This window comes from Crassostrea angulata, chromosome 1 (assembly GCF_025612915.1).
Source record: "Crassostrea angulata isolate pt1a10 chromosome 1, ASM2561291v2, whole genome shotgun sequence".
NCBI lineage: Eukaryota > Metazoa > Mollusca > Bivalvia > Ostreida > Ostreidae > Magallana > Magallana angulata.
Window position 1 is genome coordinate 36,003,852 of NC_069111.1, and position 27,889 is coordinate 36,031,740.

The 27,889-nt window shown below is 34.3% G+C and overlaps 2 protein-coding genes across 3 annotated transcripts; both read right to left on the bottom strand.

The window, feature by feature from the left end:
• Positions 1–1,849: 1,849 nt before the first annotated feature.
• LOC128157332 (myb-related protein A-like) lies at positions 1,850–15,490 on the bottom strand. Of its 2 annotated transcripts, none has more exons than XM_052819842.1 (16): positions 15,288–15,490; positions 13,505–13,625; positions 12,279–12,431; positions 11,986–12,089; positions 11,730–11,858; positions 10,350–10,565; positions 9,840–9,940; positions 9,089–9,234; positions 6,958–7,269; positions 6,510–6,631; positions 6,193–6,304; positions 5,396–5,500; positions 4,841–4,951; positions 4,109–4,225; positions 3,804–3,872; positions 1,850–3,097 (listed from the first exon to the last, which is right to left on the bottom strand). In XM_052819842.1, exons 1-16 carry the CDS (start codon positions 15,305–15,307, stop codon positions 2,996–2,998), a joined length of 2,040 nt encoding a protein of 679 aa, XP_052675802.1. In that variant the 5' UTR covers positions 15,308–15,490; the 3' UTR covers positions 1,850–2,995. The 2 variants fall into 2 exon arrangements, with proteins under 2 accessions (XP_052675802.1, XP_052675794.1); XM_052819834.1 differs by having other exon boundaries at positions 13,505–13,631.
• Positions 15,491–17,372: 1,882 nt separating this feature from the next.
• Positions 17,373–22,999, bottom strand: LOC128171542 (uncharacterized). The gene is made up of 2 exons (XM_052837319.1): positions 22,858–22,999; positions 17,373–21,900 (listed from the first exon to the last, which is right to left on the bottom strand). Exons 1-2 carry the CDS (start codon positions 22,982–22,984, stop codon positions 17,633–17,635), a joined length of 4,395 nt encoding a protein of 1,464 aa, XP_052693279.1. The 5' UTR covers positions 22,985–22,999; the 3' UTR covers positions 17,373–17,632.
• Between the last annotated feature and the right edge of the window lie 4,890 nt (positions 23,000–27,889).

The window sequence follows — 27,889 nt, forward strand, 5'->3', positions numbered from 1 at the left end:
GTTCGATCTTCCAACCTCCAATTGCACCAGGAAATAGTACATTTTCACATTTTGTTGTACATCACACTTCTTTCTGTATAACTGCAAGAAACTACTTAGGCAACTTACTCGATCACTATATCTAATGTGACAATGTCATTGAACTTCGCCATTTTGATTATCTGCTTTTTTTTCTTCTTTCTTCGTAAGGTACCAGATGATATTCTCATATTCAGTGGTGTATCAGAATACCCTTGTCTTTCGTCCTAACTAACATTTAACACCTCAATTAATATTTACCAATAATAGATAACGTTATGGCAGAAGCATGCGTATAACAGAGGATTCCATCTTTCTTTCAGGCCAAAATTGTCTTTGATCTTTGGTCCAATTTTGCATTTAAAGTAAAAATTGATTATAAATTACAGATACTAATCTTCATACATATAATGTCATTGGAAACGCACCCTATTCAAGGCCCTGTTACATAAAGTCAAGGTCGGCTAACAAGATATATCAACGAAATTAGCGTAAAAACAGCGAGAACGTTTGGAGCATGGCTTTACAATCGAGTTTTGCGGGCGCTTAATTCTTCAAATCACGGTCAAAATGTCGACCAAGAACATAAATTCAGAATCCCTTCCTCCCCCGATCCGATCGACAATTAAGATAAATACTTAAAAAAAAACGTACGCATAATTCAATGTGAAAAATATTAAGAACGAAAATATATGTATATATTTTTGAAATGGCTTTATTTGAATGAGCTGATATTGATATTGGTGAAACCTTAAAGTCACAACAAAAAGTACTCATGACAAAGTACTTTTAATTAGTTTTTCATTCTTTCAATTTCTTCATGTCCTTTTACTGCAAGTGCAGGAGCCGATTTAACGGATTATCAAAGCCATTGCTCGAAGGTTCTGATACGCTATGTTGCCCATCTTTGTGTAATTAAAAGCTTAATTAATCACACAGTTCTGAAAAGATGGCATTGATGCACACCGCCTGCTGCAGCAAAGTATGGGTGTTCTGTAATTGTGCAGAAAACGCCCGAAGTCAGACACCTTCCTACATCCTCATCAATGAACAAACTCTCTTTTTATTTTCATTTCCTCCATTGAAAATTTGTTGTTTTAGATTATCGTGTTCAGTTCGACACTCTTGAGTCGTCTGCTATGAGTCCGTGCCAATCACGTCGAGTCATGTGACCTATGACGCGTGTTCTTGTGGTAATTAATCACGAGGCTCTGCCCTTACTCTAGGACTTGTGTGCTGACATCATTTCCTTGTACTTCTACAGCGAGTCTCTTTGAACTTTACATCAGCAGCCGTTTACATATAATCCGATTGCTTAAAAAATCCCAAATCATGTGTCCAATTTACAGTTGGCATGCATTTTCTCAGAGATCTTACATTCTAAATTAAGAATCATGAGTCAACATATCAACCAAAGCCCTAATTGCAGGCCAAAAACTTTAACTTTCCATGAACAAAGCAAACATTTGTCTTTCAACATTACAATACGTATTAGCCCGGATATATAATATTTCTTATTCAGCAATGTCGTTCTGTTGGGTAATATATATTTAACTGATATACAAGTTATGAGGTCAACATCTTTTGGGCATTTTTGAAAACTTTTGCATAAAAATCATTCTTTGACTAAAATTGTAGTTTTTGAAAAAAAATTTAAAACAGTTACTTTTCGTCATGTATATTAATTATCTGATTTTCTTTGGTCAAAATATTCTGAAATAATTCAAAATGCCCATTCTAACCTCAACTAAATAATCTAGTACTTATTTATTTTGAGCTAGGCATGCCTAATGCTAAGTTTAAATCTTTCAACATCAACTCAACCAGTAGAATTGTTTATCGAGTTTTATTGTACCATCTACATGCTGTACATCAATCATTGTTGAAATGTACTTCAATTTTTTAAACAAACTCAAAATAATTCAAAACAAAAGAAATCAACAAATGTACATAAATAAACATTCACAAGACAAAAACAGTTTTTTACACATAGCACATTGTAATTTATAACAGGCAGAAAGACAAGTCAACATGGAAATCTACTTTGTTTGAAAAAAAAATTTAAAACCTCAATCTAATTCCTGTGGAATACCGTAATAAGGCTATGGTGCACAAGAGTCTTTTTGCAAAATCAGGTTGGTTTTGTATTGACCTTCTGATGGTTAAGATTTTAAACACAACTTCCAAGTTTTCCTCTAAAGTATATTTCTACATCCACAGGTTTTCATTAGCACATTCATTTTTAAATTTTATTAAACAAAAAAATGTTCAATGGTTGTCATATTGCATGTAACCATGTAAAAAAAAATTTTACTCATTTGTAAATACATGTATGTCTTTTCTTGTACATGTACAACTGTATTTCACAGTACAATATAGATTACAAAAACAACATGTAATAAGTAATCTGCCACTCAGAACATCTTCATTCATGGCCACAAGAAGACACTGATATTATCCATATAAAAAGCTACAGCTCAGCATCTTCTCTTAATGCAATGTAACATACATTAAAAAATACCTGTAATAAGTAAGTAGTCCACCTTTAAATCTCACTCTCCTTTCCTATGTATCGGTTACTTTTAAACTTGCTAATTTGCTAGAATATAAGATATTAAAGATGCCATCACAAACCACGATACAAAACTAAATCAAAATCTACAAATAAATAACTAAATCTAAGTACATGTATATATACCGATAAAAGATAAATGTAACAATGGTTTTTGACAACATTAAATATTCTGACTGGGAGTTAGTTTTTACCTTATTACGTTTTTCAAAACCTGTAGCTTGCTCATTCCTTTTCCTGCCTTGTTCATGTACAATAATATTTCATTTATAACTATAAAAGGAACTATACTATTGAATATAAGGTTACTAGGTTACTTGTAACTTTAATATGTACTCGTACTCTCTCTCTCTCTCTCTCTCTCTCTCTCTCCTCTCTCTCTCTCCTCCCACTGGTAGTTATGGCTTATGGAAAAGATGAAGTTCTAACAATGCTCCTAGCATAATCAATCATTAGTATCTCATCATCTGTTCTTCCACAAGCAATCCTCACAAATTCTGTATTCAACTGAAAATAATACAAAAATAATAATGAAAACTTGTAACCAGATAGCCGTATATATATGAAATATAATTTTATGATTGTATTCTGCTTTACGTTAATTAGTCGTTAGCTTGTTGTGCACTTGATACGAGATAAGTGTATAGTGAACAATGTTAAAGGTCATTGACCGAGAGGGACAACTGCGTAGTTAGAATTCGTGGTGTTAGCGGAATGACCAGGAAGAATAAAACTCTCAATGATGATTGGACTTTGGAAAGCGGTCAACGGATGCAAGACTCTTAATTGTAATTAACCTTTAACAATGGACTTCGTTGATAAGTCAGTAGTCACTTATGAACTGTGACCCGAAAGGATGTACTAACAATTGCTTATTCTATTTTACTGATTTTTATGCTCATGATTTGATTAATAATTGGTAGACTGATTTTAGACCACTATACGATTACAGTGCTTAATAAATATCATAAAACATGAACTGACTTATGATTTCAAAAGTCTAAAGAATAACAACAGAAGGATCACAAACTGCTAATTAGTAATCAGAGTTAATTATTGCTCTATGAAAACAATATGTAATAATACCAAATATTGATGCCCTTATTTGTTTCAATGTGTTCCAATAAGACTCCAAATGAAAAATTACATATGCAAATTTGAAATTAACATTCCATATAAAGAAAATGAAAATTCCTGTAGTGATATTGCTTACTTTTGTTATGTCCTGTGGCTCAGGTTCTGCAAACTGAATTTTTCTGCTGGACTTTCTAACCAGAATATTCTAAAAAAAAATCCTGCTGTATACAATTCGTGCTTGACCAGAGGCATGCAAGAGTTATCAAAGTTTATGTTAAAATTGATATATCAAACCCTCATAACCAGAGAGCTTAAGATTACAGGGGGGGAAAACACATTTATTTCTATATGCATGTTGAATGGTTTGGCTTTAGAGCTTGTTTTGTTGTTGTTGCGCTTTTTCTTTGGGGGGGGGGGGGGGGGTTCAGTCTTACAGCATACCTTATTTTTCTGTTTGGGAGGCGATTTCATTTCTTCCAATATTTCCTCTGGTAATGTGTCCTTGATGATAGAAGGAGGTGAAAACAGCACACTGGCATCATTTTGTAAAGATTTACTCTGAAAAGTAGATACAATGAAAATGATTGCTGTAAAAAAATCAAATCTTAAAAAAAAAAAACAGTTTTGTTTGACACTGCATTCTTTCTCAAAGACAAGAAATCCAGACTAGGTGCAGGTGATTTGATAAAAAATAGTTCTGTACATTACCGTACATATGTACATACAATGCGATAAACAAGTAACATTTGGCAGTGTGTTCTAATTAGATTTTTTGGCAGAAGACTAAACCAACTAAATGAAGTACATTAAAGCAATTTTCATGATATGCTGGTATATATGATAGATATCATATAAAGAATAATGTGCTAAATCCTTTATAGGCTTACTTATTGATAAATCAATTTCCACAAAATATGAAATATGAAATAAATGTTAGGTTTTAAATTACATTTGCCCCTAATTCTAATTTTGGTATTGACATTTTGAGAAAATCAAATTATGTAACAAAGGAATGGACAAAAAAACCACACCCATATTACATACAATGTACATGTACTTCAAAACCTGTTTATCCAACAATGTCACAGAGACCTTCATTAACCTGAATTTCCCCTTCGAATCATAGATTTTTTTTTTTTCAAACATAACCCCTAAACTCCTTGACCCACTTACAGGTGTTTCTGGAGACATCACCACAGGTTTCTCTCCTTGGAAACTTGTCTCTCTCCTTGGTGACAGCCATCTTGTGGCTAGACATTTTCTCATTCTATGTTTAGGCTGTGCCTGTGATATATATTCCAAAATCAAAACACTACGAAACAGCTTCATAGTTAGGGCTTAGAAGAAAAGTTAAGTCTGCATTATTAATCAATCAACAGGATCTGACATCTAACATTTTTAATTTGTAACAAGTGCAGAGACTTTCATGGAATGAAAATAAATTTTAAACATTTGAATTGGAGGTGACCTCCAAACCTCCATCACATATAAATTTAATTTTTAGCTTTACCTGAACTGAAGGCAACCTCTAAACAAATGTTCAACAGAAGGAAAGTCTTAAAAATCTTCTCAATAAGTACACTGCTACAATCTTGTTTCACTAATACTAGCATACTATACATACATCCAGATAGAGTGTGTATGTTAATCTGTTGAATTGCTACCTCCATGACCATTAACAGGGTAAAATTTTAAAGGAGAAAAATCCATGGTATGATAGTGAGATACCTTTTGAAGGGTTGCTGGTGCTTGTTTTCTGAGTTCCAGTTGAAGGTTTTCTGGTGTATATGTCAGCTTATTGTCTTCTCTGTTTAAAATACATGCATCCTCTGGCTATATACAAGAAACAATTATGTAAAAATTGCAGTATTGAGAAAAGTTCATGCAAATGTTCATGCAGTTTTTCTGGCACAAGATGGCAAACAAATCATGAAATGGTACATTCAACTGTCTTCAATTCTATCAAATTTACTTATTACAATACGGGTACGTGCAGTGACAGTTTGGCGCATAATTTAATCATTGCATTTCATCAAGTTCACATATTGGCTACCAAGCATTATCAGTTTTCTTTGAATGGAGGTAGAAAATACTAAATACTTGGCACAACCATCTACCCTCCTTTTACTAGGAATAAAAAACAACCAAAAATCCTTTCCAAAAAGCATGTCAATAAATTTCAAATTTTCGTAAAATATTCGACATTTATGACATAAAGAAACTGTCTATCACAGGGATTGAACCAAGTTGCAGTGGTGATAAGCAAGCGTATTGTTCACTGTGCTACTTGGACACCCCACTTGATAGCATGATATTCTCTGTATTTTCACAGGTTTAATACCAGGATATAACCTCATGTAGTGGCTTGTACAAATAATGTTTAAGGGCTGTGTTGTTTAAGAATTCATTGAGACAGTAAATTTCTTGGCAAAGAGTACCCACACAACCCACAGAAATTCAGCCCTCACAAATTCTGATTATTCAGACGATCATTAACACCCACACATACAGAAATGAAGACTTACCACTTCACTGATTTTGTTCTTTTTGTCGGCCATGGCATCCTTGAAAGGAGTGGGTGTTCTGGGGGAGGCATTCAGTAGTGTTCGTCTAATTCTTGGGGTGCAGTTGGCAGACCTACAACAGACATTTATATATGCATGCATATAGAGATCCTACCAAAGCTGTCACAATTACTACAAATACAAGGAGACAGATTTTTAAATAAGTATTTTTTTGTGCCTGTGACAGAATAAACCTCATTAACTTCACAAAATTTTCTCACACAAGAATATGAATTGATTTATCCTACATATACCTATTTAATTATAGGAGTTTTTACCTGGTTTGGACTGTGCAGGCAGCAATACCCTGGGACATACAGGTGGGGGTGGCGGCCTCACGCTGGGTGCACACCGGTGTAGAAGTTACACGTCCAATCGGAATGTCAGGACTGTTGAGGAACTGAGAATAAACATAAATCTGGATGTATTCAAAATCACCATTCGCACAGCCATCAAAGAGGACAGACAATACCCTTATATAATGTTTGATGGAACTGTATACAGGGATTTTTTTATTGAATGTTGATATATCATTCATAGCATACTTATATTTTTTTTATAAATATGTTATGTTATGTTTTATTAAATCTTAATAGAATTTTCACCTATGAAGCTTGTGTTTCCAAACAACAAAGAACGAAAATTAAAATCTGACCCAATTTCAGTTTCCAAAACCATGAATCATTAAAAACCTTTAAAAAAAGAATGAAAATGATGAATTTTTACCACGGAAGGAGAAAACGGTAAACTTTTTATTGGAGTTCCATTTGGAGTAAGGGCCTCTAACAAGGAGTCATTTCCTTTCCCCGGGTCATTATCAATGTCTTCTGGATTGATTTCTGTCAGAATAACTCCTTGTTCTAATTCTACGATGTCTTTGGGCTGCTCCTTGTAAGACATGAACGGGAGACTGATTGGCTCAATGTTTTCTGTGTCACTCGTCTCTGTCTCATCGCGGAAGGCTGTATCTAGGTCATTCGTTTGCAGAAAGTGTCTCTTGGTAATGTTTATGATATTTCTCTTCTTTAGAGCCCGATTCTGAAAGATTCATATACAATGTAATTATTTATACAATGTTAATTCTAAAATCTAAACTCCATTCCTATAAACAGTCAAGTTTAAGAAAATGGGTCATTTTTGTATGCAATGAACATTTAACAGATTATGCAATGAACATTTGACAGAGTTACAGTTGAGAAAGAAAAATGTAATGAGAAAGAGGATTTGTTTGGAAGATATTCTATTTATTGTATTAGCATATTGTAGATGTATAAGTAAATTAATATGAAAAACCAAAATATATGCAGGGCAATTTGAAGATGATTCAGACAAAAAATTGATATAATCATTTCAATAAATAGGTTGATATGCATGTTAATAGATAACCATGACAGGATTAACAATTACTGGCATAATCAAATGCCAGCTAATGGTTTATATTTAAATACATGCATTTACAAAGACTTCCATAATTATGGGTTGTGACATTTCAAACCTGTGCTATAACCGTTAAAATAATTCAACTTTTTTAAAAAAAATCTGTCATGTTTAACTTTAGGTCAGTAATCATGTTAATGAAACAACTTTTTCCCATTGTGGATGCAATTTCTTTGAAAGTAAATGGTAGTCAATAGGTAATTCATTTTAGTCATCGCTTCCTTGCAGAGAGAAAAATCAGACATAATATTACTCAATACTCCGAGTTACAAAGAATTATATATGATAGTAGTCAAATTTGGCCCCAATAATTCGCCATTTTTTGAAGTGTTTCAGGAAAATTGAATTGTTGTGTTATTTTTTAGAAGAGTTGATACAAAATATATTTTTTATCGAATCATTTGATATAGTCACTGGCAGTATATGATGTCAGAAGTGAAGCTATTTTTATAATTCAATCAAAACAGTCAAAATTTGACATTTTTCTTATCTTTTTTTTTTGAATGGGAAATATAAAGCGACGATTTGAACAAGAACTAACTTTTTGTCACTTATAAGTACTGAATAGATACATCTTTGATGAAAATATTTTGTTTGTTCAAGCAATCGCTCAATGTTTTCTTAAAGAAAAACTGCTAGAAAAACCAGCCTTGTTATGCTAAAATGCAAAAAATAGCAGGAAAGGGTAATCTTTATGATGTCATATTTTTAAATTGTGGGCACGTTAGTCAAGATAAAAGTTATGAAAAAACTGTATATCTGTACAAAGAATTACATTAAAATGACCATGTTCATTTAAGGGGGCTATTTTAGGCTCAAACCATATATTTAGTTCTTTCACTCAGCTTCCCAATAAAGGGCTTCATTGACTCAATCATCATTTTCAAACACATAAAACATCAAAGTTTCAATCATATCAAAATTAACCTTGTCAATCAAATTCTTCCTTGTTCCTTTTAATGAAACATACTGTTTGACAATATCTAATTTATGTACTTTTAATCATTTTATAAAGGGTTTTAAAATATAAACCTACAACATTTAAAGGTTATTTGTTTTTAATTCATTGGTTTGATTTGAATGAATATAATTAATGAATTGGATATTATAGGCTAGCTAAATCAAAATTACAACATTACTTATATGTTTTGTGAGATATGCTTGCCTTTGTGTGAGGTCTACCATGATCTTTTCAAACATGAGCAAATATAATTTTATTTTGAATATGGCCTTTTCTATTAAAAAAAGATGCAAATTCTCCTGTACTTTAATACCTCTCAGTTGAAAGAATTTCAATCTAATTCATTTTTTTTGGCCAGTTAAGATTATCATAAAATTCAATGTTTATAAAGACTACTAGTGAATCATAAACAATTTACTGCAACAGTAAATCAGAAATCAACATTCCATCAGTACCCACCATTTTGACAGGTCTCTTGCGTCTTGATCGCCCCCGTCTTAAAATGGACGGAACAGCGGAAAACTTGGAGGTGACAGAGGAAGGGATGGGAATCAGACGCCCGGGACTCTTCAACTTCTTGATTGCTTTCCCATCAAATCTGTACTCTATAATACAGCATTAACTGATTTATTTAATTTAGAGGTAAATGAGAGCAAGGTGTATTCATCACTCAATCATGTAAACAATTGTCTTTATTGTAGGAATTTAATAAGGATGTGTTTGTCAAGCACTTCAAACATATGATCAAACATAGACAAATTGAAAATACATGTACCAGTATATCAAACCATATTGGTCAGTTTGCCTGTAAACTTGTTGAATGACCTTGTCAATAATCTTTGACCTACACCTTTGAGGTCATATGTATGAACATATGACAACTCTATCTTGATAATTCAATTGTTAGAAGATAAATAGAGCTGTAAGCAGATATGTGTGTGTGTGTGAGAGAGAGAGAGAGAGAGAGAGAGAGAGAGAGAGAGAGAGAGAGAGAGAGAGAGAGAGAGAAAGTGCCATCAGATATTTTCTACAAGAGTTAAAAGATTTTACAGATATGTCCAGAAAAAATTACTTACTAGAACAAAACTAAATGTGTTGACTCTATTTCAAAGTACCGGGTATGTTATATACATTACAATACATTTATATACATTACAAAACTGCTTTAAGATATCTTTAAAAAGATTTTTAATTAAAATTGTCTTTGCACCTTTTGAATATAGTGAAGTAAACTTGGATGGAGTCTTTCTATTTGATCCATTCCGTCCATTCGGAACAACTTTCAACACTGCCATCTGCGGTACATCTTGTCTAATGAAAACAAACACTTACAATTACAAAATGCTCATACATTAAACAAATTTCCATAATGTGAGAGAAATGACATTTATCCAAAAGGTCGTGTGATTTCTATTGTCAGGAAATCTTCGATATCATAGATTACAAATAAGTTTGATTAAATGAAATTTGATAAATTCATAACATGTTTTTTTGTGAATTTCATTTTGTCTCTTATCTTACAACATTTTTAGTTTTTAACAGGACAGTACATTGTACAGCAAAGTAATACACATTGCAATACATGCATTAAAATCTTATACAATTGCTGATTCAACAAATATTCAGGCAGACACATGAATAAAACATTCACCATTAATAATAAGCCTACATAAGGAATTAGTGTAAGAGTAAATACACAGTTAATGTCACCTGTACCTACCCAGACACAAGAGCAGTAACTGCGTCCTGGCCGACCTTTGAGTTTGGGAACAGCTGTACGGGCTGGAGTGAGGGCACAGCAGAATTACTGGGGGTGCAGGGCTGCCCACTGACCACAGGACCAGGGTATGTCCCGGTAAAGTCAGGGGGTGGGATCCTCTCCTCATACTTCCTCTTCATTGTAGAGTTCCAGTGATTCTTTATTGCATTATCAGTTCTACAGAAAACATCAGGCGCTCTGAATACATGAACGCATGATTAATTGTTGGTTTTGATCATTAAATGACAGAAATCTTTCCTATCTTATATCAGTAGGAGAATTGTATCAAAGATCTATGTACCCAGTACATAAATGCAGTTAAGTCGTGTTCATTTGCTCTTAATTAAGACTCAAGGTAAATGTAGACATTGGTGCTAAGTTAACCAAGATGTAATGAAAATGAAATTGGGCACTTCCTAACAAAATACAAATCCACCCATATTACCTTATTTTACTTATTGGTTATACACAACATACTATATATTAGAGAGAGAATCTGATTATGCACATTTTTTCTACTTCCGGGAAAAATTGAATTATTGTTCGCAATTAAATTCCCATCCCTAAATTGAACAACAGTTCCATTTTCACCACAGAAATTCTTGTTTTCATAATATCAGTCAGCAATTATGCTATTAGAGAGATTCCAGCAAGCTTGACAATGAAAGACAAATATATCCTCTATTTACAGCTGTTGTTGTAAATTCTACTGGAGACAGTAATCTACTGTGTCTCATACTATGACTATGGAACAAATTGTTTCTCCATGCAGAGTCCAGAAGCATTTTAAATAAGTCACATACTTGGCCCTTCCCTTTTTCCTTAGGGCTATATAAAAAAAATGTCACCTCTTGCCAAATCAAAATAAAGTCTATGACAATTCACAAATGGCATCTGTATCATTTAGCAAATACGATATTAACTCTTAGACAATGAAAGTCTCTGAAATATTGCAGCATTGCTACTTTCCACTTTACATAACAATTGACAAGTCTAAAGAGAGAATAATGTACTTGGTGTCACTGGTATGCAATATATCAAATCAAAAATTCACTGCAAGATCATTTGATGAAATTACTTTCTGATCATTTGTCTTGCAGCCAAAACTCTGAATATAATAAGATAAAACAATCATGTTTCACACTGTGAAACATGACCCTATTAATCACTAGCATTGAAAAGGGACTTTTAATCTGGCATATAAAAGAACAATAGAAATCTGATTACAACCTTAAATAAGACAAATTATGCTAAATACTGCTGGAGTACTAATTCACATTCAGATGAAGAAAACCCTGTGCTTGTATGAGGAGACACAGCTGCTATGGCTGTTGAATTTACCTTCCAGGTAAATACTTGGCTATTTCTGCCCATCTGTTGCCCAAGGACCTATGAAGTTGGTATATTAGTATGTCCTCTTCTCTAGTCCAGGCTGACTTCTTGATTTCTGGATTTAAATGATTATGCCACCTACAAGATAGACCCCACAGCTGTGGTTATTAAACACACTGGCTGCAATTTGCCACCTAAAGCTTGAATCCAATTTAGTGATAATAAACCAGTGGTACTGTCAATGAAGATGTCTTTGGCATCTTACCTCTCTCGACACTGTTTTCCAGTTCTACCCTGAAGATGCTTAGAGATCTGGGTCCAATGCTTTGCTCCAATTTCTCTCACAAGCTTAATTACTTTTTCATCTTCCTGCCAAGGTTAGCACCGTTTCATTAGCAGTATAACTGTTTCAATGTCAGTGAATGAGCAAGGGAAATGTTTAGTCTTAAAATCTAACCCTTAAATTTATTATCTCATTTCTCTTTTCATTTTAACAAAACAATTAATAAATAACAAAATTCTAAAGGATTGTGGGCACACACACACTCTCATGCTTACTTCTTTGGTCCAGGCACCTTTGACGAGATTTGGGTTGAGTACTTTACACCACCTGTGTTGGCACTGGATGTCTGACCGATCAAAAAAATAGTTGGCTACTAGCTTCCAGTCAGAGTCCCCTTTTACCTCCACTAAGTTACGCAATTTTTCGTCCTACAACACATTTATGACACATCATTTAAACAGCTATAAAGACATTATAATTCAAAACATAATGCAAAAAATATTCACAGTTTAAAATTAAAGTTGCACTTTTATTTTCAATTTTTCAGTATAGAAAAGGAATATTTGCTCTTTTTGCTAATCAATATGCAAAACTCATAGATTTTAGGAAGCAAATAATGTTTTAACAAAAAAAAAAAAAAAAAAAAAAAAACTTTTTTATAAGACATTCATATATTTTCTTAAGAGTGCTAACTAATGACTTATGCAAGAGAAACTTTCAGGTATTGTACAGGAAAACAATGAAAATAAAATAACTTTAGGGCACCTGTGACCCATACCAAATAGGAAACATAGTTATATTTATCCTACATTTAACTCAATGATAGAACATTTAACCATTCATGTCAATAAATTTACATAACCTACAACCAAGGGCATGATTAGGTGGGATTCCATTCATAAGATGGCTTTCTTAGCCTAAAGTCAAGATTCTTTTAAGGCGAGAGAAATTTAATTTTCAGTTTTACGGATCCGCCGACCCAATTTTTCCGATTTTGTAAAAAAATAATAATGAAAAAAAAAATCGCATCTTCGGAAATTTTTCCGGAATTTTCAAGTTTGACCGATCTTGGTTTTAAAATTACTTTATTTTATTTGAAATCTGCAAAACGTTTGACAAAGGGAGCTTTTAAAATCAAGTGTAAGCATCTCTATAACATGAAGTATTTAAGATGGAGGTCAGCCATGCATGGTTTGGCTTAAAAGTTTTTATGAAAAGCAAAGAAAATGTTATCCTGAACAAATTTAGTAAGGTTACTACCAATGAACTTGAAACAAACACAAAGTACACAGTGGATAGTGGACAAATTAAACTTAATATTATAAGTTCAAGCAAATAATATGTAATTTTGAATAATAAAAGTTTGCCCACTGTTTTTTTTTTTTTTTTTATTTTCCCTCCTCCGACCCAAATTTTTTACAACAAAATCCATAAAACTTATTAGTTTAAATTTCTCTCGCCTAATTCGACTATATTTGACTCCTCCTTCATTGCTACTTACCTCCTCTGTTGACCACCTTCCTTTATTAATTACTTTCTTAGCTGCAAAGATGTGACTGTTGTAGTCGTGATCAACTAACTCCGAATCGCTTGAATCTTCTCCACTGCTGAAGGATTGTCTACTGGAACTATAAACAGCATACAGAATAAATTTATGGTATTAACTAAAGAAGGTGGGTGGATAAGGCATGTAAAATGCCCATACACTGTCAGACAAGCTACTGAAAAACTAAAGTATCAATACGATATTTTTTTTTTAAATAATTTAAAACAATATACATTTTACATATCATTGATTTTTAACTTATAAACATTTTCAATTGGAATATGTTGACTCAAACAGGCGTATACGAATCAAAACCTGCAAATACTGGCATTTTTTAGAACTTCAAGGCATTTTCTTTTATAGAGTGGGCCTGTGCTCCATATTTTTCTCATAGTCTGAATAAGGTCTATTGGAAAGCAAACCAATTTCAGTCAACAAAAACGTGGAGAGATGACCCACTATACATAAAAAATATCATTATGTATCCAAACAACTGAATGTTTTGAACAAATAAAACAAGACCGTAAATTCATGGTCAAAGTCACACATAATATTAAACAGCCTGCTTTGTTGTGTCTTAAAATGGCTCAGTGGTTAGTGTACCTCTTATAAACTAACCTTATATATTTAGGGTTTTTATGTTATGGGTTCGAGAAAAAATTTCTGGCAATATTTTTTTTCTTATCTTTTGTTAAATATATTAAAAACTGAATATAGTTAGAAATTGTGCTTTTGCAAACTAGTATAATAATATATTTGAATAGATTTAATTGGAAAAAATAAATTCAATTGTATTGTATTTTACTACTAAACCGAATGGGCATTTGCGCCATCTTACCCCCCCCCCCCCCCCCAAACCCATCTTCTTTGTCAATAAAATGTGTCTAGCATTTTCTTTTATACGTCAGATTAGTCACAATATTGATCACAAACACTTTTAAACATTTACCTCATTATCTTTCTTATACAGTGTCAATTTTCTATCATAATGATGCATGTAATGAACAATTTGCATCAGTGATTAGGTATTACCATATATTTTTTATTATGAAAATCTGTATGATGCTATCATTCCAAAATGAAATGAAATTGAGCTTTCGATAGAGGGTTTAAACAAGATATTTAAAAACACAGCATTTCTAAATTCTACTTGTTTTTAAACTAACAATTCTCTTTACCTCTGGTAAGATTTTTAAACTTTGTAATGACCAACTAATCCATTGACTAAAAATTAAAAATCATTACTGATCTTATCACTCTTTTTAGCATTTTTGACTATCATGTCAACGAAGCCCTAAGGTACACAATTACATATTTTGTTTTTCACTTCACGGTACAAGTGCATGATGCCATGATCCCCATACAGTCAAATCACAAAAGAAAACATAATTAGTTAACCTGACATAAATTCGAGTTCCATATCTAAAAGAGGGCAACAGCGCCATAACCTTTCCTTCACAAAAAGTGCTTCCTCATCAATACTATTGATCATCACGCGATGACATTCTATAAATCAGCTGTTGCAACGCATTCAAAATGACGTCACAATTAATATACAATAACCATCTTAGCGCCAAAATGTTCTTGTAAACGAGTAAGTATTTTCCGTCTATAAATCATATACACAAGGATCGTAATCATACTCTTAGAGGGTTACATAGAGTCACGCAAGGGTCCGTGGCCCCCTAACAATCTAATAATTTCGGCTTCATAGCATGCGTCTACGGCACCACTTTACCTGTCAGACAGATCACTCATGTCTACTTGGTGTAGACACTTCTAATCTAGCCATCACTTCTTTGGGTTTATAAAACTTCACATATGACTGTCCAGTTTTTCATTAGTTCTAATGAAATGTGAAAATTCTGTACAAAGCAGTGTACACAAACACCAAATTGCGCGCGGTAGATCAGCGATTGGTCCTGTAAACCGGAACTGGATTGGAAATGACTATACACCCAAAAATACCATAAGTACTTGTAAAAACTGTTTAAATGTAGCTCTCTTTATAGTTTACTGTAGACGTGTGTAGATTGTAATCACTGAATGAATCAAAATTTTTTCATGCGTTTTATTTTAAATTTCATTAAAATTTGAAGCGTGTTTGTTGTTTAAACAATTTACACATTCATCAATTTATTTGTAATACAACGAGAGATAACTCTGATAAGTTATAAAAACAAAAATTGCTTTGGTCTTTGCACCCATACCCATTCACACCAACGACTTCATTTTTTAGAGTAAGGATCAATGGTTCATTAATTAATTCAATGAACAATGCATGTATATATACGCACAGTAAATCAAAGCGGACTCTTTATTCCACGAAACTACAAAAGCGATTGGTTTACAAAAAGTCATTTATTCAGAAAAATATATTAGCACCCCGTATAAAAAATAAACAGGTAAGAATATATATTTTATTTGTTACCATCCAATTCATATACAACTAATTGATCTGTGAAATTAGATTCGGTCTTACATAAAAAAGGATAATATTTTCTTTGTATTTACTTTCATTTATTTTTGCATTAATGTGTGGTGCCTTTGAAAATAAAATAAAAATAAAATGATAAACAATTAAATAAACAGATAAAAGGGGGATTAAATGTCAAATAATTTTAAATGAACAGTTATAAAATTGCTTGTTTAATGTCGTTTTCATTAAACTTAGTTTTAAAAAGTATATAAAATACAGTTGAATTTTTCTCATTTCGATTTGAAAAATACTTATTCCTTTTTTCTATGCATTTTTGGGGTCTATTCTGTAACATATATTGTTCAACAGTTATACACCTTATGTCACGTTATAATAACCATAAAAGATATAAACAAAAAACATTGCGAATCTGATACCATGTGTTATTAATTGTACTGTCCCAGCAATTCAGACCTAAATAACTCAAATCTATCACACGTGTTACATTCTACAGAAGTTTTGTGAGTGACCATAGACATAACCAAATACATAGGGACAACGCGTAACTACTTTAGGTAAGAAACCCAAGTGCACTTGGACTGTATATGAAGAAAGGGTTCGAAAATGAAGAAATAACCTTCTTACACAAATACACTTCGCTAGCTGTATTTTTTTTTTAAAAAAGAGGTAGAAATATTTCATGTATATGTATCTAAAACGGAAAAATTAGTTGTTGTCTTAATTCTTTTACTCATTTTTTTTAGGGGGGGGGGAGTTGGGGGGATGTACTGATTAAATTACATCATTGTTTTTTTTTCTAAAGATGGCCTGTCACAATTACTTTTTTCCTTAAAGTTATGTTCAAATTACTCAACACGTGCAAGATAAGAAAGACACTACGATGGTATATATTGAATTCAATCTACTTGCTTCAATTTGGTCAGTATTTTGCATTTATAAGTGAATTTAGCATACATGTATATCTATAGGTACCAAGAAAATTGTTTTAAAATTGTTTTAAAATTTATCGATTGTTTAACCTGGCTACTCGATTTCCCCAAAAATAGATATCTTAAACCCATTTATTGAGAATTATTATTATATAGGTAGAACGGAACACACCGTTCTGATGTACAATGTACTTCAGTGAATTCAAACATTTACCAGAAAAATGTCAAGCACTTACTCTGCGAGTATTTCACGGAAACATTCATGATAGAATATTACCAACTCTGTCAGTCACCTGCTTGCCTTTATGGAACTACGGTATACAAGTGATTTTAAAAGAAACTATGTAGGTGCATTGTTCATTGTTTTCACCACAATTTATCAAAGAGCATATATTACTTACGTAGTCCATGTTATAATAAAACAAAAGCTCATTAGGTACGGATAATTTATATATATAACTATCATCGACATAGTTCGATTTATTTCCAAATCAAGACTGATCTGATATATAAAACACTATGTTTTATTTCAGTAAAATTTGCCCCGCTTTGTTGCTTTCACAGAAACATATATGACATTACAGCGCTTCAATACCCTAACATAAAAGCAAACATACATGTATCACAATGTGTGATTTTATTCAGCCAACACCTTTCCACAACGGCTACAAGAATGACATTTTGTATCGTTTTAAAAAGTCATGTACCGGTATATCACTCGTATCGTCCAAATGCCTTCTTGGAAACGTAAAGGTTTCTGGAATTAATTGGAGATGGACCACCGGTTCCCACTGTATGAGTAACATGTCTGTGTTGTCGGAAAACACTTCTTATGCCTGGATTACCTTGGCCTTGCACTCCAAGGAAACTGTTATTATTCTGTAAAACATTGGAGTTACGCCTCAAGTTAAAAATCGCTGACAAGGGACCACCTCGTACAGTGTTAACTGGTGGATTAATCGGTCGTTGTATGCCACCGACAGCACCAGATGATGCTGGAATATTCGGCGCTGTTTGGGAATGGACAATTGAATTACCCAAATTCAACAGGTGCCGGACATTCGGGATATTGTTGGAGGATATCTGCGAACTTCCAAGTCTAGGCTGATTGAACTCGAAACCGCCTTGAGGAAAAGGTACCACGGGTTCGGAAGTCAGACCCGGCTGTCGTCGATTGAATGCGTCGTTGATATCAATGTTTGGCATTGGGCCATCAAACTGCCCCTGTACGGCGGCTGTCAGGAAGGGTTGGTTTCTGGGACCGTCTGGGTCAGGAATAGCCAATCCAAAAGGTTGTGGCGGAGGTCTTGTTTGTCGCACTGGTTGTTCGGGCATAGGTTGAGGTCGTCTAAAAAACGGTCTATTTGTATCTATTGGTCGACGAAATTGCGAGAGGGGTCGAGTCTGAAAAGAATTATCAGGTACTTGTGGTGAAATACGAGATGGTGAAGAAGGTGCCATCGGTGATGCGAAGGGAGTTCTTGGCATCATGTCTCTTGGGTTAAAAGGCCTTTCTGCTCTCTCGTTTATTCCATCATTTCTTCCTGGAAATCGTCCTGATGGAACTATAGGCAATGGGTTGCCAAAATTATTGCGGGCATTTCTTCGATCATTTTCAAATATATCTCTTTCTTCTAGTCTATTAATGTCTTCGCCCATTGGACCGTTTACTCTAAATGGTGACGATGGGTCTCTAGGAATAAATCTATTTTGGAATCCTCGAGGTACGCCTCGGTTCACATCAAACCCAACTTCATCCGAAGCACTTGTCACATCATCGATATTTACGAGGAAAGATATCAGAAAAGACCCCCGAGGCCTTCTTACTGGGGAACGCTGAAAAAATCGTGTCATTTCTCTAGAAACCGGTGATACTGAAAATTGAGACCCAGAGCTAGATCTCACTAAAGGAGGAAACCTTGGCTGAAAGAAAGGCGTGAAAGACCTATCATTTTCTTCATCAAAAAAGTCAACTATATCACCAAAAGGATCATCGCTTCTTCTATCATCAAATGGTGTTCTATCATCAAATGGTGTTCTATCATCCAATGGTCTTCTGTCATCAAATGGACCTCTATCATCAAATCTTCTATCTGGATTGAATGCACCAGCTCGTGAATCAAAACGATCAATATCTCTATCAAATATATTATTGAATTCAAATCGCCCGTCCCGGGGATCATCAAAACGTGTATTCAATCTGTTGAGTGGATCAAATCTACTAAAAGGACTGCTGATACTATCTCTTCTGTCGCCAAATCTATTATCTGGTTCCATCCTTAAATCGTCAAAATCTTGATCATTAAACCTTGGAAATTGACCTACACCAGGACGTGTGCTAAACATTGGCTGAACTGTTGCACGGTTTGAAGGTACAGCGATTCCAATTGGTCTAGGGACGTCGTTTATACCGTTACCCATAAAGGGTGCGTTGCTAACACGGTTCTGAAACCTGGGATCTTCACTGAATGGAGGTTGTAATACTCTTGATGGAATAAAAGGGGGAGATGATAAATCGTTTGGGGGTAAAAATCTATTTTCTGGACCAAATCCGAAATTCTGGGGGTCAGCAATGCGATTTTCTCTCACATCATTAAAATCGCGTCCATTGAATGGAACATTTCTTTCAAATGAACCTGTGTTAAATGGTTCCACAATTCTTTGCCTAGGTACAGCTATACCTATGGGTCTTGGAGAAGAGAGACTGGTGGCACGAGTAGGTGTTCGGAATCGTCGGTCGTCAATTACAGGTGATTGAGGCCTCCTAGATGTAAAGACGTTCGGTCTAGACGATACTCTTGGTGTTACAAACCTATTCTCAGGACTGAATCTACTGTTTCGATCATCAAATAAACGCCGATTATCAAATGATGGGCTACTGAATGGAATACCTCTTCTAAAAGTATCAACATTTGAATCAATTCGATCTCTCGTTACCTGGTTAGGAGGTATTGCTATACCGATAGGTCTGGGGAAATCGTTAGCGGGTTCTCTTGATCGAGGAGCTTGGGATCTACGATCGCTTACGAAAGATGGTTGGAAAACTCGAGATGGGATGTCAGTATTTGTTAAAGGACGACCCCTAGATCTACGGAAAGTTGTTGAGTCTTGATCTTCGGTTAAAGGTTGTGGAAATCTTGCTGGAATAAATCTAGGTGCGGTACCCCTACGTAGAGGTTGCATGTTCTCCGGTCTTTGGTCGGTAAAACGGGGATTTACATTTATTGAATCGGATCCTAAATTACCTGAATCAAATGGCCTGGAGAAATCAGGGTCAAATTGTCTCGGAAGGGCAAAATTATCTCTCATGAAATCTTGTTGTATACGTTCATCAACCGTCGAAGGTAAATCGATATTTGACAAAGGTTGTGGACTTCTATCTCTGGTAAAGTCACGTCTACTATCAAATGGTAAATTTTCTCTTCTGTTAAATTGATCTGTAGGCAAATTTATTTGGTTAAATCTAGTACTGGGACGTCTAAAGTTGGGATCTGAAAAACCACCTCTGCTCACGGGTGACCTGCGAGATTCAACAAATCTCGACTCTTGCGTTTGGTCTTCAAAGATCTGCCTATCCCCATTTACAGATGATGATCTAGGAACGAAGTCATCAAAACTTGATCGTCGAACAAAGTTATGTATTCTGTTAACTGAAAGTCTTGGATCAATGTTAGGATTTGGTGAAACTCTATTCCTTCCTTCTGGTCCAGGAGTTCTAGGAAGGATTCTTCTATTAGCGGTCAGGGGAATGTTTGATGCTGGTCCAAATGATACTGGCGTGCGTTGACCATTTCTTTGTCTAGGTATTGGTTGAATATTACCACCTGAACCTGATCTAGTGGAAGAACCACGACTTGAAGGAAAGATACCTGATGATACCGGGTTAATTCCAGAGACTAAGTTTGGTACTTGTGCAAATCTGCTTTGGTGATGAACGAAGCTTGTTGTTGAAGACGAATGTACTCCTCCATCATTAAATCTATGCAGTCTGTTTAACCCTGGAAGTCGCGCATTTGAACCCATTGTTTGAGGTGCAACGGCATTTAATATAGATGCAGGATGAAATGGGACACGCGGCAATGATGGTGCTGAATTTGACAGCGAACGTAAAATGGCGGGATGTAATGGTCCAGTCAGAGGACTAGAACCAGACAAGGATTGACGAATGGCATTTGCATTGTGTTGTTGGGCAAGTCTGGCAGCAACGGGATGTATGGAACCAGGAAAAGAATTGAAACTCGTCGGCATCCCTCCAAACTGGTTACCAAATATAGCTGATGGATGCTGTCTTGCGCCAGGCTGTGGTATAACACGCCTTGACAGAGCATGGGCTTGGTGAAGGGCAGCAATTGGATGAAGTGGGACACCGGGCGTTCGATTGATGTTGGAAAGTGCCGAACTCAACGAACCTAGAGAGGGAGTTTGAGATAGGGATGGGATCTGAGCCTGGCCGACTGATTGCCTTCCACGAACAATATGCGTACTTTCGTGGGAGACAGCTGTACCAGAATTTCCTCTGAGATACTGTGGTAAAGAATTACTAGGTATGGCAACTTCTGGTGCATTCGGAATAAGAGACCCAAGATTGACGTAAGTAAGGTCCCGACCAGCACCGAAGGGGCCCGATCCTGAGTGAGTGACGGTACCTTGTCGAATCAACGATATGAAATCGTTGAAGTTAATGACCGGAACCCCTGTTGCCTGTGTCCCTCCTGTGGCGGGGTGGATTCTTTGTAGTCCCCCGGGGAATGGTACATTTGGCCCATTTGGTAACTGCATGAGATTTCGAGGAGCATTTCCTCTGTTTCTATGGAGATTTAAAGGACCAATGAAAGGTTCTATGCTCTGTGAGACGGGGGTCTCGGCGACAGGGATATATATCGGGTTAAATGGCACTTGGTTTCCTATCCCAGGCCCTAGTCTGCGTGGGCTTGGTTCTGGTACTGGCCCAAGTGATCCTGCAGAATTGCTGGCGAGGCATCCTTAAAAAGAAATGATGTTAATAAATAATTATTTTAAAACTGACATTCTAAGTTATTACTTAAATGGACTGAGTACAATATTTACTTTAAATACTAGAACTTTACAAAATCTACTTAATTCGTAGTATCAACTTTTATTATAGATGACTTGTTCAAATTCATATTTTGAAAAAAGGCACGATTTTCTTAAACAAAAAATACTGAGTATGAAGCTTTTGGTTGTTACGTCAACATTTTAAAATTCTGTCAGGTAAATTTTCAGTTCAATAAAATAGAAGCAAAACGTCTCTGTTGAATATTTAACACCTAGTCTATATTGAAATAAATTGAAATCTCGATTCCTATAATACCACATGCGGGCGTATTATGTATTGGAAATTTTTTTTTTAAAATACGGGCTTTAAAGATATCTTTAATTCAAACACAAAAATAAATGGGATATGGAAATTTTTGGATACAATTTATTCATTATTATTATAATACATGTACATTTATATTCAACTTTAAGCACACTAGTTCTATCTTATCGGTACGTTGTCGTTACAATCCAATTCTTTAAAAACGTATTTGTATCTAGTTAATGAATGGAATTCATAATTAAAAACTTTAATTTTTTTATTTTAAGTTATTTATTTATTTATTTATTTATTTATTTATTTTTTGATTCCAAATACAATACTTTGGTTTACAATTTTTCAATTTACGATGCACAGTTTAGTGTAAAGGATGGAAGAAAAATAAACATATGTGTTTGTGACTTCCTTTACATAAGAAAGTTCGTTTTAAAAATAATATGGCGCAGATTCCAATATTGGTCTATGTTCTATACTGTAAAGAAGCAATTACACATAAAAGAAAAACTAACTTAACGCGATACTTTTATGTAAATATGGAATGATAAACAAACATTTCTTTACAGCTGTTGAAAAAAGTTTGTTCTATAGCTCCCCTTCTTACCAGAAACACATAGAATAAGAATTCCAAGACGTATCATCATGCCTCCGTGAGCTGGCATATCATTCTGCAAAAACTGGAATCGGATAGGGGGCCTAGAATTTATAAGCGCGACTTTGTCTTTCGTCATTTAGTGGTCGCCATGTCCAGTTACAGATTCTTATTTTTTCGTTGTACATATTTGACTGTTGTTTTTTCCTTGTAAAAGTTTTGATGTTTCATAAAAAATCAAAAATGACAACGGATCGAAGCCGTTTCTTGTATCTCGATTAATGTCATTTGGGCTTCATCGCTGCACCTGAACATGAAAAGTGAACTTGAAACAAGAGAGTCACTTCCGCATGTTACTGTGTTGTCTATTTCTCATGGTTGTTCATTTGTTTAAACTGATTTATTGACAATCGATTTTTAGTTTGGGGTTGCTGCTTAGTTCGCCTCGGACATTTGTTACTCGTGGAAGACGAATTTCGTGTTCAAAAAACTTGAAAATTTATCACACATTTCTACAATTCTTTTAAAATCGGAAGTGTGTTTACAAACAAACATCCATATGTATTTTTTGTTAATCGGCAAAACTTATCAATTTACCAGGTTAAAAGTCAGGAAAATAACAAAATTTATTAGAGAACAAAATTATTAGTGTCTAATCTATAAAAAATTATGATTGGTTTGATCTGACAATGTTTGTTACGAATTTATCATGTTTCTTATCATTTAACCAACAAGAAAAATCGCAGCTTCAAAGATTAGTATATGGCATTGGTTTAAGATTTTGTTTACAACTACGTATAGATGATGTACACAATGCATACATTGAAAAAAAATGGCGTTCTCATCGTTTTTTTGATAATAATTGTGTGGATACATGAATTCGGAATGCATTTTACAAGATTTATCTCTCGTTGACCTTGCAAAAATGAAAGAAAGAGACGGGGATGGGGGTGGAATATGATTTAATGGTGCATTAATGATTGACTCGGCTGTTATCTAACACGTTTTAAAATATATGCACTTCATAATTTTGTGAAAATTTTTTTTAGAAAAAGACAATTGGTAAAGGATAAATACCACCTGTGTTAAACGCAAAAAAAATATATGCTTTAATTATCAATGTATAATAAATTGGATTTGTACATGAATCATATGCGGCGGATACACACGATGATATGTAGATTTGAATTAGCTCCCTTTTACCATGATTCTATATATCATATCGCTATTAATGTAATAATTAATAATAAATGTAAATAAGTGTTCATTACTAATTAACACTTTTTGTTGTCAATTTGTCATGGTAATGGACTCAATGGCAATAAAAAAAATATTGTTAATTAGTAAAAGGACATTAATTCTGATAATTATTTCACAAGCAAGATCATCAAATCCAACGCTAACAAGTCTTTAAACGTTGTGATAAAAAGTAAGCAATCTGTTACATTTGAATGTGTTAAACATAGATATCATGACATAAAACACAAGTAGCTCTAAATAAAATGCCATTTACTTCCCCAATGATATTAACATCACTATGTTTTATTTACAATTTATAGCATCGACCTTCGACACGTGTCTCTGTTGCAAAATGGCCACGTGCTGTTTTAGAGGAGAAACTCCGTAAAACTCAATGCAGTTAAATCAGTCAGCCCTAACTGGCACAAATCAACTCATTCCGATCTCACTGACCACTTCCTGGATAAGGGACTGGAGATAATCGCCGATTATCTGCCTAAGGATCCCCCGATGAGTTTTCCTCACGACCCTCTCAACTGCCGTCCAGCAACTCGACTGGATACTTGAATGTTGGTGGTTCCCCGTAAAAATGCCTTCACACTCCTTTTTGCGGTAATCAGTCTAATGAAGTCCAGCGGTCGTTAAGATCTTAAATCAGGGCGAAAAATCGCGAAGTTTCGAGAGCAAAAATTGAGAAAATGTGTGCTGTGTACGCGAGGAAAGCTTAAAATGACCTTTTAACTTAAACCAAAAGAAAGACGCATCCCTTGTCAATTTGAGAGACACAAATAAACACTCTTATTTGTTTACATTAAAAAAGTATAATGGACAAGGTGCTAATAAAAACACCAAAAGTTAATTAGCACCGCGTGTTAAGGGTTATAAACGTGTGTTTAAGCAATTTGTTCTTTGCAATTTACTAATCCAGAAGGAATATCATAGCGTACTTTAATCCTACATTCGAATGGTGTATTTAAAATGAGGATTAAAAATTTATACTACATGTACTTCTTTATAATACTGAATCGCTAAAACGTCAATCAATGAATAGATTATTGTTCTCCTCATCACAAAAAGCAAAAACCGAACCTGATTTACCGGGATGTGAAACTTTCAATACTTAATGGGAAGTAATGGTTAATGATTGCCGTATTCTACAGCTAGCTTTGTTCAAACAATATTAAAAGCAAGATTCCTTTCAATTGTTTTGGAAAAGAGTAGTTTTGATTTATGTCTCCATCTATATTTTTTTTCAGGTCCGCCTCCGAATCGCTAGGTTACTGGATGGTTAAAGACCATACGGAGATTCACAATAACAAAATACCAATGATAAACTTTTCCGACCTTTTAATGTTTCATTGCGATTCGATTAACCACAGAACCAGATACGTCAATGAAATATTAAACCTTTTTGAGGGTCTTTGTATTTTTCGTTTCGGGAATTCCGCTCTAGCTGATCCATAAATCCGACTAAAACATTTCAGTTAAATCGAAAGTTCGCGACCATCAAATATTCCGGAATAAAAATCAAACATCTATTGAAACTGTCGATACGAATCGTTCGGGTTACAATAAATTTATATGTACTATGTTGTAAATTTGAGACACTTTTGTTTATTTTATAGGAATATTGATTCACAGATTTGGTCATTATGTGGTAACAAATCACAGTTTGACATTAATCATCCCCAACTAAAACGTATCCTTTTGTTTTTATTCATTCTGTTATTAACAACTCTTAATTTGATTTGAAATAAAGTAACTTAATTGTAAAAGATAAAAAAAGAGACTAAAATGACAATAAATTTATTTTCATCAATTTTTATTACCATGTAATATGTGGCATTGACAGGGATCCTATTCTGGTTTTTTGGTTTTTTTTATTGTTTATATTATTTTTGTTTGGTAAAGATGGCCTTAATACCAATAACCAAGCCAATATTTCGAGAAAGAGACAGTTCAGCAATGTATTTCGATCATGGATGAATAAAGAAAACCATGCACTGCTTTTCGGTCACCGGGGGGGGGGGGGGGATACAGAGAAATGCAAATAATGCATTCAGACCTGATACGAGAGACCCAGACCGAGTTGTGTCGTATGCACAATTTGTGTGAAAAAAAGAAATACTTTTAGATTATCTTGTAAGAATATTGCTTTGGATAACTGTAAAGAGCAAACTTTTTCCAAGGTCCCATGTGGTATGACATTTTCAAATGTTTACACACTGCCGTTTAATACGCTTCTTTTAATTCTCAAATCTGTATAATCAGTGTGTTTACATTTACCTTAAGCAAACTTTTTACATGTAATTCCATACATTTAATCGTAAATACACACCATTCGTTATGAAGGTAACGAAATTGCATTAGGCTAAAGCAACCAAATAAACGAAGTTAAAAAGCTGCATTGATTTCCCAATCGCACTGATTCCAAAATCAACAAATTACGAAAAAAATATATAAAATATTAAAAATAAATCCAAAATTCGTTTTTTAAGATCGTGTTGACAGAATTCACAAAACACTAATGACCTTGACATGCACCATTCAGGTCATCACTAGGAATATCCAGCCACCCACGCGGCTTTCAGATTCACGGGATGGAACTAATTGCACGGGCTACTTTTGCATAATTCGTTAATTGATACCCTTGAGCCTAGAAAGTATTTCTCGGCATTCGTAACAAGCCTATCTTGCCAGGCGATCCCATTTGCCTGCTAGATCCATTCACATAGATATAGAATAATAAGAAAGTAGGTACTGGATAAATTGATTGTTCGTTCGTTATAAGATTTCCACTCTGCTTGACCATCTACTAGCGGAATAGAATAAACAAAAATCACCAGACATAACAAATGTTTTGCAAAAATAATGCAAAACCTTCAAGGGCAGGAGTGTGAGAAAAGCCGAAACCACAGTATCGAACACCAATTTATTCCAACATTTTTTACTTGTTGATCTTTTAGTCCATGTTTTTGTTTGACATCCCGTACCCCTTACGATTAACGCATGAAATACAATTTCCATTTCCTCACGTTTATTCTGATTATATTTTTTAAGAGTATATTTTTAATTTTAAGTTTTAAAAAATCAATGATAACCTGAAAAGATGCCAAAAGAGATATATTTCCGGGGGGAGATCGAAAATGTACTCTTACAAATTAATTAGGAAATGCAATTAATTTGAAAGCCTTTATAAATCTCATGCTTACAATTACATGTAGAACTTGCCTAAGATTCCTATAATGTGACATTCCTGTTGCCACAGTTTACAAACTCTGGTTATTTTTTTTTTGGACCAGCTACATACATTTTCCAAAATAAATCACGAAATATCTGAGGTTGTCATCCTCATATTATACCAGCGGTTTCCATTAACAAAATCATTGGCTGCAGATGCCATGGGTAGCAATTACTCAGGTCCCTTTGGCATTTACATATTGCTTGAATGAATGTTTGCATAACGAAGCAAAGGTTCGCGACCATAAATTTGGTGGGTAGAATGTATCTATCTGCAAATAAAATAGCCCCCTGAAGTTTCAGCTCATTCCTGAATGTTCTGCTGTATTTATTGGGGGTTTTTCTGGTTGATACTTATTGGTTTTTCATTTTGGGAGGTGACATGAATGTTGCCCTTTCTTCATTACTAGTATTATGAAAAAAATATTTTACTAGTAATTACTGTAAATGCTGTAACTTGAACTGCACGTGATCTCTCTCTCTCTCGATCTCTCTCTCTCTCTCTCTCTCTCTCTCTGTATATATCTAATCGACTATAAAATCCCGATTTAAACATGCTTTCGTG